This window comes from Boleophthalmus pectinirostris, unplaced genomic scaffold (genome assembly GCF_026225935.1).
Source record: "Boleophthalmus pectinirostris isolate CB_2022bp ecotype Guang Dong unplaced genomic scaffold, ASM2622593v1 HiC_scaffold_20, whole genome shotgun sequence".
In the NCBI taxonomy this organism is placed as follows: domain Eukaryota; kingdom Metazoa; phylum Chordata; class Actinopteri; order Gobiiformes; family Gobiidae; genus Boleophthalmus; species Boleophthalmus pectinirostris.
Window position 1 is genome coordinate 20291060 of NW_026571153.1, and position 12120 is coordinate 20303179.

The following is a 12120-nucleotide window of genomic DNA, read 5'->3' on the forward strand; positions in this document are numbered from 1 at the left end:
ATGAACAACTCCAGGAGCATTAATTTCAGGGAAGACTGAAATCTGTGCTGATAAACTAATTGAAGTCTATATGCTTTTCAGAACAAGTGTGGAGTCTACTTATTTTATCTCAAATGATTTCTTGTAAATTCAAATTTCACTTTTCTTTTCCTGTAAATCATAGTTCAGTTGTAAAATTCCAGGGAGTGTCCTAACTCAATGAACTCGTGAACAGCCCGCAGACTCAAGTCTTTCCTCAAGTGAAACCAATAATAAGGGATAGAAGCAAGTCACAAAAACTTTCCAGTGTCCAGCTCTTTCCAGTGACAAAACCTTTAATGCATTCAAAACATAGATTGTAACCATAAAACAATGATTAGAAAGCCCTTAAAAATTAGAGACAGAATGTAAATAAAATAGCATTAATAATTGTAAGAACAGTGGTGCCACATTTACGCATTGCAATCTCAAATATTTCTCCTAGAGTTTCTGTAGCTGAACAATCAAAAAGTTCATATGTACTAATGTTGGCACGATACTAAAATGTCAAACTTCATTTCAATGCTAAGGAATAGACTCAATACTCAATACCAATTCCGACACCATGATGATGATAAAAATACTCTTTATTTAGACAATAAAATGCCATTTTCAACATTAAATTACAGTACTTTTTTGATATTACTATGTGGACTGTGTAATCCATTGTCCAGGTAATCCATGGGCATATGCTAGTCTTTGTGGTCTTCTTCTTCTTCTAAGTTTTTCTAGTTTTATTATCTGATGTTTGATACTTTTGACTACCCTTATACCACCTCATGTCACACTTTTAACAACAGCTTTCTGCATTGTCTGTGTTGTGTTACAAGTTAAACCAGTGTCATTCTTCCTGTTTTGCTATCACTCAAGACACTTTCATTTTGCTCTTGTTCTGCCTTCAGCTCATCAGTGTCCTGTCTTTTCTTTGGTTTTAACCTGATTGTTTCTGTATCACCTTCTTCGACCACACCCAATTTTTCAACTCCATCATACTTCCTACTGCCTTCTTTAGTTAGTTTATCTCGCCTTAGCTTTCTCTGCTCAGATCTTTCTTTGTTTTGTGGCACTGGCGGCCTCAAACCTTCTTGCTCCTCGTTCCTAATAAACCTTTTGGTGGCTTCTGTTCTCCTCTTGTCTTCTTCATTGTCTGGATAATGTACATGATATGGCTGGCAATTCTCCTCTGATCTTTCTGTTGTGACTTTTGCCTGTAAACTATCTCCATCTATTGTTTTTTCATGACTCTCACGATCTTTCAGCCGTAATGTGAATTTTAGTTTATAGTCCATCAAGTCAGCAGGCATCTCACATGGGCTTGATTCAAAGGAACTATCAATAAGATCACCTCCATGATCCATTAAACTCTCAAAATTTTTATCTGACCGCATTTCCTCTTCTCTCATCTCACAATTACAAACGATTAATGATTGGTTGCCTCTGTTATTGTCAACTTGTTGTAATAATGAATCCTTCCTGTCTGTTAATGTCATTTTGCTAAAGGAATCAGCCAACTGGTCCAAATCAGGCTGGCATATTTCTTCACTGTCCGAAATCTCACAGTGTAACTCATGTTCGTCTCGTCTCTCCTTATTTTGAGTGTTTTCCTGGATCCTCCATTTTTCTGGTTTTAAAATATTTGGTGTGAGCTCATGGTCCTCCTTCATTTCAGGTCTAACCATTGCACAACAAAAATTTTCTTCATTCCCTTTGTTCTGTTGGTTGTTATTAGTGTTTTGTTCCTCATCTTTGTCTTGTGGAGTTTCTGGCGTGGAATCCGGTTTGACATCTACGGGGAAGGAATCTGCAAATCAAAAAATGAATTAATAAAACAGATAGCTACATTAATTAAAATACTTTCCTGTCCATTCCCCAAACTGTGGTAAAGGGACTTAGGTTAGATTTAAGTTAACTTATTTTTAATGTTTTATTTATTTTTGATTGCACTGATTTAGTTCTGTCTTGGACTTAGTTAGTTAGTTAGACTTGTAATTGTTTTTTTAGGCTCCTATCATTTCAGTATTTGATCACTGGAAATCCCAAAGGGTAGTAACTGGTTTAAGTGCTTGTAGATCATGGCTCATACCTTTTTGTCTTTGATAAAATAGTAAATAGGCTTCCTGGGATCTGCACACACAAAATAACAAAGGTAGTTATGATGGTAATTTACTGTAAATTGATTGTTGATTCACTGGTGAAATTTGAGGTATAGGGAAAAATTTGTAATGGAGAATGAGTGAATGAGTAGAGTATCCCTATAAGATCAGCATTTCATCCACAGGAATCTTCAATTCTGAAAAACAAACTTTTTGACAAGACCTAGGACATAAAATTGTACCAAACACACATTCCGTTTTTCTTTTACTTTCTGTTAACACATCAGAAGCACCATTTTCCCCCAAACACAGTAATACCAAACAACAGCCACTTTGTGTTAGTGGTTAGGCTGGCAAATGTTGATTTTTATCAATATATTTTTTCACAATCAAGTTATGGTTCGGGTCAGGACCAAAGTTAGGTTTTGGAACCCATACATTTGGGGTTTTTGCTTAGGTTTGCTAACCAGATTTTTTAGTTTTTGACAAAACTGAGTTGTCACTTTGTAAGGTGAAGAAAATTATAAATGAGGGTGTTAGTTAATTGTATTTAACTGATCACAAAAATACTGCCAATGTTGGTTAACTTTAATATTTGCTGTAATAAGTAAATCTGTTGATTATGAAATGAACTCACTCTCAGAGAAAAATACAGCACCAAAGGCTGTATAAATGTAAAGCACACAGCAGTTTGCTTTATGCCCTGCCCCTGTACGAAATGCTGAGAATTTAGGGAGCCCCTATGTAGAATATTTGAACATATACCTCATTGTAGGATGCTCCTGGAAAATATTAGGAATCTGTGGACAGATGTAAAAAATATTATGATTAAGTATTTTCATCAAACAGCAAAGCTTTGAACTTACCACTGAGAGGTCGTCAAAAATGTACCATTCCCTTTTATCATTGGACTTGATTCTTGCAATGTAATGTCCAAATCTGAGTTCTCCATAGTGCTCCACACAGGCATAGAGCTCATAGGGCTAAAAAACACAAGTCAGTACCTGAACCCTGTCCCTGTATGTATATGTATGTATGTATGTATGTATGTATGTATGTATGTATGTATGTATGTATGTATCCATCCAATAGACACAGAGATACTCTACCAGTGGCATGTGAAGAGTGTGGGGCACCTCCACCACACAGGTGTTTTTGACATATCTCATCTGTCTGTCGTACTCAAAGCGCTTCATCAGCAGAACCAAGACCTCAGGATGATGCTCCAGTTCACAGTGCTAGAGAAAATGTCATGATTCAAAATAATGAAAACAATGCACTGGATTTATACAGCACCCATCACGACACCCAAAGAGCTTTACAGTGCATTATGCATTAACTCCACATTCACTCAGGCTGCCAGATAATATTACACATATTATGGTTACTCACTAAAGAAACATCACGTGTTTCATCACAGTTCACGCAGTACATCTGCACCTCCCTCTGGATGAAGTCTTGAAGACTTCTGTGCTGAAAAGTATAAGACCTTATTTATCTTTTTGTGAAAACCTTCATACAACATTTATTCATTTCAGTTGGAACTCGTCCATAGACTGTGTAAAAAAGTGGACTAAGAAAGTGAGACGTCACCCTTGGCTTTTGGCTCCACTCAAATGAAGCTTGTGTTAGCAGTTACAGGAGGGAATTTGGAGCCAGGCTCTGTATTATACATAGGGTTTTTTTGACGGACAAAATAGTGAAAAAAACACCAGGATCATGTAGAGCGGGTTAATCTGAACATTTTAAGACCAAAATGACAAGGCTCACAGCAGTAGTTACAGAGAGAGGAGTGAGAATATTCTAGTGTAAATCAATGGGAGCCAGAGTCAGTAGGAGCAGGAAGAGCCACAAGGTATTAGAACATGACGGCTAGCACGTTAGCTATGTCCATTTATATACAGTCTATGATCTAGTCAGACCCATACCACAGAGCAGTCTGAGTCCAATAGAGAAAGAGGGACATGCCAGAATCCTGTTGTGCTTTTGGTCTCTTCTTTACAGTAGTGACATTTAACTCTGTTGGTCAGTTCTCCGTGGAAAATCTATGGACACATTAATCTTAATAAAGATTCAAAGAGTTAAACGTGCTGTTGTAGTGTGAACCTGGGACGCCTCTGGACTGGTCAGACGTAGGATCTTCTCATAATGCTCTGCAGCATCACGCTGCTCAAACACTGCATTAAAACACATGAATGTATTGTATCAATTATATACATACATGTACTTCATACAAGATGTATACTGTGTTTTTGTGTAATAAGAACCATTGTTTATCTTCAGCTTCTTAGTGATGTTGTATGTGTAAGTCCAATGTTCTTCTAATTCACTAAACAGGTCACTCAGCTCACGGTCAATGTGCTCTGTCCCAGGATTGTTCATGACATGTCTATGTAAAAATAACACACCTTTAAAAAAAAAATAAAAATACATATGTGTAAAGTAAATAAAAATCTGTCTTTCCACATACTTTCTGACAGTCTCTCTGAAGTCTTCAGTCATAAACAGTACCTGCAAAATGCTGTTCAGGTAACATGTAGCTCCTATGTTCAGTAGGCCATTGTATTTAGTAGCTAAAGAATTGTAGTAAAATGTGTTAATAATCAAACTTTAACATGATTTTACTAGGTTTTATTGGAATGTTCTGTTTCTATGAAATGTTTGCACTACAGGATTGTTTGGTGTGAAGTAGTTATCTTTATTATACAATTGTTGCTGTTTTATCTTGGGGTGTGTTAGAAATACCCGAGCGCTGACGACACTGCCAGTAAAGAACAAGGAACTTGGATGAGAAAATCTTTTTGGCTTTAATTGTTTAAAGCTAATATAAGTGTACTTGTACTGCTGCACTGTATTGCTACACTAAAGTGTTATTTTGCACAAGCAGGGGTTGTTTGGCTTGTTCTTTAAAGTTTAACATCCTTTTCAGTTGCATATTTAATATTCTCATGTTTGTTGATGACATAACTCAGAAATGTCTTTCTACATTTGACTCCCAGAGCCCTGACAGAGTATCCATAGTATACATTTTTACGTTTTGTTTAATAAAGCAGAATTAATTAAACACATGGCGCTCACCTTTCTGTTTTTGATAAAACAGTAGATACGCAGTCTGGGACCTATGTGCCACAGGAAGTCAGACTGAAGTCATTTTAAGACTGAACAGAATTTGGAGATGTATTTGGGACTTACCTTTCTGTTAGACATGACTGGAAATACTGATTCCTAGACTGTTGAAGAAGGTGATTTAAATGTCATAAATATGTGTATATAAATATATTCAATACATTTTAAATATATCTTAAATAAAATATTTGAACTTACCACTGTGACATGTAAGTCCTCAAACATATACCATCTTCCATCATGGCCCTTGATTGTAGCTAAATAACGACCAGATCCTGGCTCTCCAAAGTGCTCAACTAAAGCATGTAGCTCATAGATCTGATTCTAAAAGAGACAGAAAATACCAGTTAGGATCATGTGACAACAGTATGTACAGTCTCGTACAAAAACAATATTATTTAATTTACCTGAATGTTTACCACCAAGGGCACATCCACAAAACTTTGTAAATATTTCCCAAGAGTGAGGTCAAACTCAAAGCGCTTTATCAGAAGCACTAAGACCTCTGGAGGATGCAACATTTTACACTCCTAAGTAAAAGAGTAAATGTTCATGTTTTATTGTCTTGTTTTCTTCAAGACCATCACTGTAACTCACCAGAACAGCATCACATTTTTCATCACAGGTTTCACAGTACATCTGATTATCTCCACTGATCTCTGAAGGACGGAAAAAATCCAAAATGCCCCTTTCCTGTAAAATCATTCATAGGTTTCAGTTTCCCGTTACACTAATACACACTGTCCCTATCAAATAAAGAAAAAAAGATTAAATTAACATTGTAAGGGCTTTACCCCAATCAAGAAATGTATTTTGTTTTAAATTGTTAAGTGCTACGGCAACAGCCCTCTTTTTTCAGCATACTGAGACCCATTGATAAGTTGAATGTACTTAGCTTTAAATTGTGGAGATACTACAGAATACATTATTAATTTAGCTGTGGTCACTCTTCCTTGCAGCTTGACAACTAGGCCTGTCACAATAACTACTAAATAATATGAATTTATCATATGTCATATCATACTCATCAATATGTTTTTTATTGTCATCGTGGCATCGGACTCTTTATTGAGTACTGAGTAGTGACACTAGTTCTCACCACACTGTAGTCATCACCATTGCCGAGAGGAAGAGGAAGGTGCCAGAATCCTGTCTCAGTCTCGATTTGAGCATGACACTTCCGGCAAGTATTCTTATTAATCAATTTTCCACGGAAGATCTAAGGAGACAATTACATGAGCTAAAATACCAATCACTGGTGTTGATGAAGTCTGTACCTGGGATGCCTCTGGACTTGTCAGACGTAAAATCTTCTCATACAGCTCAGCTGCATCATGCTGCACATTCACTAAGGGATAGAAATATTACAACAGCTTAATGGGTAAATTAGTATTAAAGAGCCCTTATTATGCTATTTTCTGATCTATGTTATAATGTTGTTTCCTCATCAGAAACATACCTGGACTTGTTTTTTGTTTCCTTCACAAATCTTTAACACATAAACCTTGCATATTTAGGTTCTTGAACTCCAAACACCTCTAGAATCATTTAGATAATTTTTGCCCTGGAATTGCCAATCTCTATTGAATAAAAGATAGAGTTAGCTGTCCATTGGAAAACTCGCACTACATGACATCACAAGTTGGAACAGAGCATTTTGAGCTTTGGAGATGTAGACAGACTAATAATAAAGGAGTACTCAAACATGTGTGAATGAAACAAAACACAACTCCTGCTATGTTTTTCATGAGGTAGAGATGCACCAATCTGATACTGCCGATAACGAAACATATGACAGTCTCACTACGCAAAGTTGTTCTGTAGTTACTTGAGATATAAACAACAACCACATGACACATTTGGATCTGTTTTGTCTTATATTTTTGTTCAAGAAAATGTGCTGTTTTCATTCTCCGCACTTGTATTATCTGATATTGTGTATCGACACACAGGCTACTTAAAGCAACAATATTTAAATTGGTATCTGAACTGAAAAGGATGGATTTGTGGATTTGTATGCATCCATAATTTTAAAGGTCCATTGTGTACCTTTTTGGTTGTGGGTCCGTCACCTGCTTATTTCGATGGATATGTCATTGCTCTGCCTGGAATGTGTGACAGTATGACATTTAAACATTTATTAAAATACAAGTGGTTTTATAGCTTAGAATAACTGGCATTCTGAGTATGAGATCTACAGATCTGACCCGTAACTTGGCCTGGTTTGGTTTTGATGATGTCATATTGTGAAACATTCCAGACAAAATAATAACATTACGTGAATACCAGCATTTGGCGGACCGTCCACCAGAAAAGTTAAACAATGTACCTTTAAGTTACTTGGAGTACTTTACCATTGTTGATCCTCAGCTTGTTTGTGATGTTAACAGGACAAGCAGCTTTTCCTTCTAACTCAAGAAACAGATCACTCAGCTCTTTGTCAATGTACCCTGTCTCTGGATTATTTCTGGTGTGGCTATGAAAACAACATAAAAGATTTAATGAGTAAAACTATAGACTAAAATTATGTTGTTTAACACGTTCGAGAGTGTAACAAACCTTGTGACTCTTTCTTTGAAGTCTTCAGTCATGTGAAGCACCTGCAGGACACTGTTCAGGTAGCATGTAGCTCCTTGGTTCTGTAAGCCATGGTATTTATCTGCAAAAATGTTATAATTTACACTGAATTGTACTTTTCCTGTACTTAAATAAAAGAAAAAATATGCATGAAAAATATTATTCAGAGTACTAATTAATCAAAAAGAGTAAAACTAGTTTCACTCGTTTTAAATCACAATTCTCATATTCTCTGAGCTCTGGCCAATCAGAGCAGGCAATGCAGTTATGTGAGTTTGAGACAAATGTGAAATGGTACAGCCTACAATTCCGACTTGTCCAGTACACAATAACGTCTGTGATTTAAATGTAACTACCCAGTTACAGTAACGTATTTGTAATTAGTTACTTTTCCTTTTCACCCCTGCTAATTAATTGATCTTACCTCCAGGCACACTGACTTCTGACGGTTGATCCTTATTACCTCCAAAAAAACTGCTGAATATCTTCCACATATTAGAAGCATAGACGGTATAATGAAAATATTTACTGTCTATGGCTAGAACACATAAGCCTCACGAATTGTGTCTGTATCAGATAAGTTTCTTTTTCTCATGCTGCGAGGAGGAGGAGGAAGAAAGAAACAAACAAGTCGCGTTCAGGCTGCACAGGAATTACAAGCACCAATCAATACGCAACTGCAGCCTGTAGAGTTGTGACATGGAGGCTGTTGATGATATCTGTATTTCACCATGTATTTCACACGTGAACAGACGCAATAACACGTCTTAATGTCATATTATTTAGGCTGTATATGATTTTAATAGGGTATAATGTAAGCTCACATTTCTTATCATATTCAAATCACAATAGTCATCTAAATGGTCCTAAACCTACAAGAAATTTCACTATTACGTATGCTTACTCGGGCATTAGGCCAGTTGTTATTATTATTATTATTATTATTATTATTATTATTATTATTATTATGCTATTGCTTTGTCTGGAATGTTTCACAGTATGGCATTAAACGTCTCTATCTTCATGGAGACCAAACCAGACCAAGTTAGAGGTCAGATCTGTGGAGAGGCAACCCAACTCACAGTAAGAATGCATGTTTGCTAGGTATTTTTGAGTTATACAGGTAACTGTAATTTAATGAATTATGGTTGTTAAGGTTGTTAGGTTGTAAGAGCTGTTTAATGTCATACTGTGGAACATTCCAGGCACAGCAATGGCATATCCATAGAAAAAAGCAGGTGACAAACCCCCAACCAAAAGTTACATAGCGCATATTCAAGAATCAAAACAGTCAAGATTGAGTAGGTAACATAATTTTATTAACGTTGAACAAAACACTTCATGTAACTCAACGCAGTTACATTATGAACATAACAATAACGTAAACAATCAAAATGGATGTCAAAGTGCGTAGGTCAGGAGCAGGGCAGCAGCGGGAGCAGAGTCCAGTTTAAAGGGCCAGTCCTCCGTCCACTTGCAGGACCAGCTGGATCACAGACATGTGCTGGATGCCGTAGTCCGTCAAAAGTTTGGTCTCTACGTCCAGCCGCTCGTCTGCGAAGATCAAACTTATCCGATCCGGTTCTATAACAAGGCCACAAAGACATTATAAATAAATGGGTCAAACTGATCTGGCTCAGTAAGTTTCGTTTTCATAGACAGTAGTGGGAAGAGTTCGATACTGCAAATTTGTAGTAGTCTAATTATAGATTCAGTCCTGGCTCAGTCCTGGTTCAGTCCAGGTTCAGTTCAGTCCTGGTTTAGTTCTGTTTTCTCATCAAAACAACATGTAGGCCTACTTTTACTTATAACTATGTGAAAGTACAGTTATATGGCTTATTTTTTTTCTAAATTACAAGTACAAGCCCAGGTTTAAAAATCTACTCAAAAAGTACCCTAGAATTATAGGCCCTATACCAAAATCTAGGCTACTTAATTACAGTAACGCGAGTAGACTATTTGTAATAAGTTTCACCCCCGTGCATAGACTATTGACATTACCAGTGTTTGAAGGGAGTTTGGCTGATATCTTGTTTTTGAGCTGCTCCACCGTCATGCTCCTCATTTGTTCGTCGGTATTGCACAGGTCCACGGTCATTCTTTCTCCTTTGAACCCGGTCACCACCACTTGGTACAGTCGGCCCATCCTGATAGTAGCTCAGTGCTTTGGTTCGGCTCCGTCAAAACTTTCGTCAACCTGTTCGCTCCCGTGCGTCTTTGTCTCTGTCGCGTGTGCCAAGTGCAGCTGTTTAACCTGCGGAATTACCCCAGCGCCACAGAACCATTTTCGCTTTCACATTAGTCAATTTTTTATTCTATTTTTCTTCAAGTACCCTACGTTATAGCCTACATTTGACTTATTGGAACGATAAATAAAAAGTACAATATAGGAAATCAAGTTATACTGTACTTTAGTCTATTTTAAAAACATATTTTGTTTATCATTTTTATTGTTCTCATTGGTTTCGGAAACGTATAGGTTAGTCTTTAGTTATTTGAAACTCACACTGTCAGAGGATTGTAGGATTTTAATTGTTATCTTTATTATTTTTACCTGATTTACATAGTAACCTGCTTTGGGATTGTTTGCTCCGCGTTATCCACGTGATTTCTGCTAAAGGCAAAAGTGAAACTTAGTTTCACCATTAAACAACATAATAACAGCACTGGCTTGATTCGTAAAGAGAGCAGTCAAAGAAAAAAAACAACAAAATGGGAGACCGTGGTCAAGAGGAGAAACGATATGACCCCAAAGATACGACTCTGAAGTTTGTCAACAGACCGGATGACCTGGACCCTCTGCGTAAGTGCTTCAGATGTGATCCATTATTCTTGTGGGATTTGTAAGCTATTCAACTGCAGTTAAAGTGTCCCTTGGGGCAGTATGAGATGACTTAGAGAGGTTACAAGCACGTATTTACATGTTCATAGGTTACTCTACTGTGACAATGACCGCAAGTTTAAATTCTGCACTTTTCTCTTTTGAAGTTAATTTTGTCATCATTATTTATGATTTTTATATGTATTATTGAGACATTAATACCTTTCTTATTCGGTAAAATACATTGAATTTCTTTGTGTATTATACTAATTGTGCTATAAATACACTTGCCTTGACTCGCCTGTAATTGATGTGGTATGTGCGTATTGTATTCTCTTCAGCTCCAGACGATGAAGACCAGTGCCTAAGGGCTGAGATGTCGTGTGGCCACGCAGTCACCCCACAGTCCCTGACCGCGTGGTGCCGCAGTCTCCTGGACCAGGCAAGTTTTTTTTGTTTTTTTGTTTTTTTTTAAACAAAATGCATACCTGTCCCCTACTTACCCCTACAAACTAATCCTCAACACATTTTAACTTTGCAGGGCCAGTTTAAGTTTAAGTGCCCCGCTCTGAAGGAGGGCACTCTTCAGAGATGCAACCAAGAGTGGCCCTATCAGGAGGTGCGCAGACTGGCTGTGCTCACACCTGAGGAGATGCAGTACTTTGAGGAGAATTTGGCCCGTTTGGCTGCTTCAACATATTTTGAGTACAAGACTGTGAGTACTGACAATGATTATACATTGTTATTAATATCAATTTAATATAACTTTCTCTGTTTCAGTGTCCTGGGTGTAAAACATATGTGGAGAGGAAGGACTTGACCAACCTTAACGTGGAGTGTACAGTTTGTCAAGCAGAGAACAAGAGCAGTCAGTTCTGCTGGCAGTGCCTCAAACCTTGGAAAGGCCGTGCCCCTCGCTCTGACCGCTGTGAAAACGACGGCTGCACCAACCTTGAGCTGACGCTGCTCATGAATTGTAAGATGACCAACCTCTGCGAGGTCGAGGGGGCACAAGAGGTCCCCTCCATCCGGGCCTGTCCCACCTGTGGGCAGAAAGTGGAGCACAACAAAACGGGCTGCAAGAACGTCATCTGCCCTCGCTGTCAGAAGGAGTTCTGCTTCGTGTGTCTGAAGCTCACTCCTGAGTGTCTGAAGACCAGCTCTTACTACCTTCCCTGCAGCGCTGGAGTGGCCCCCAGGCAAACCTCCATCCCAGTGTGGAACAGGACCTGAGTCTGCACAGAAGCCTTCAATACCATCATTAGCTACTGTACTAAATATACTGTTCATTCAGTTATTTTACTACTTTGCACCTGCTACTTTGCATCACTTTCTGAAATCTAACACAAACTCTCCCTTTTTGTTTTAGTGTACTGTATAGTGAAGTTTATGGTTAACTCTTTCTGCTGGTGTTGGAAAGCTTAAATATCCAAATAAAGTTTGACCTGAAATTACCAATTTTGTGTTTGTTTACAATACATTTGA

The 12120-nt window shown here is 37.7% G+C and overlaps 3 protein-coding genes across 5 annotated transcripts; 1 reads left to right on the top strand and 2 right to left on the bottom strand.

The window, feature by feature from the left end:
- Window positions 1–587: 587 nt before the first annotated feature.
- Window positions 588–8459, bottom strand: LOC110172029 (uncharacterized). 3 transcript variants are annotated; one of them, XM_055156581.1, is made up of 20 exons: window positions 8239–8458; window positions 7797–7896; window positions 7592–7713; window positions 6515–6585; window positions 6337–6456; window positions 5835–5930; window positions 5645–5767; window positions 5436–5561; window positions 5304–5341; window positions 5190–5230; window positions 4582–4684; window positions 4379–4500; window positions 4218–4288; window positions 4040–4156; window positions 3504–3584; window positions 3221–3349; window positions 2978–3094; window positions 2877–2911; window positions 2102–2142; window positions 588–1819 (listed from the first exon to the last, which is right to left on the bottom strand). In XM_055156581.1, the coding sequence occupies exons 1-20, from the start codon at window positions 8306–8308 to the stop codon at window positions 849–851; spliced, it is 2694 nt and encodes an 897-aa protein (XP_055012556.1). In that variant the 5' UTR covers window positions 8309–8458; the 3' UTR covers window positions 588–848. The 3 variants fall into 3 exon arrangements, with proteins under 3 accessions (XP_055012556.1, XP_055012557.1, XP_055012558.1); XM_055156582.1 differs by lacking the exon at window positions 4582–4684 and having other exon boundaries at window positions 4379–4519; window positions 8239–8459; XM_055156583.1 differs by lacking the exons at window positions 4379–4500; window positions 4582–4684 and having other exon boundaries at window positions 8239–8457.
- Window positions 8460–9111: 652 nt separating this feature from the next.
- On the bottom strand, window positions 9112–10105 carry zgc:194655 (uncharacterized protein LOC794380 homolog). Its single transcript, XM_055156645.1, has 2 exons — window positions 9816–10105; window positions 9112–9398 (listed from the first exon to the last, which is right to left on the bottom strand). Exons 1-2 carry the CDS (start codon window positions 9958–9960, stop codon window positions 9265–9267), a joined length of 279 nt encoding a protein of 92 aa, XP_055012620.1. The 5' UTR covers window positions 9961–10105; the 3' UTR covers window positions 9112–9264.
- Window positions 10106–10309: 204 nt separating this feature from the next.
- Window positions 10310–12093, top strand: si:ch211-212k18.15 (uncharacterized protein LOC563681 homolog). Its single transcript, XM_020937836.2, has 4 exons — window positions 10310–10617; window positions 10977–11077; window positions 11177–11350; window positions 11416–12093. Exons 1-4 carry the CDS (start codon window positions 10527–10529, stop codon window positions 11866–11868), a joined length of 819 nt encoding a protein of 272 aa, XP_020793495.1. The 5' UTR covers window positions 10310–10526; the 3' UTR covers window positions 11869–12093.
- Window positions 12094–12120: the final 27 nt, after the last annotated feature.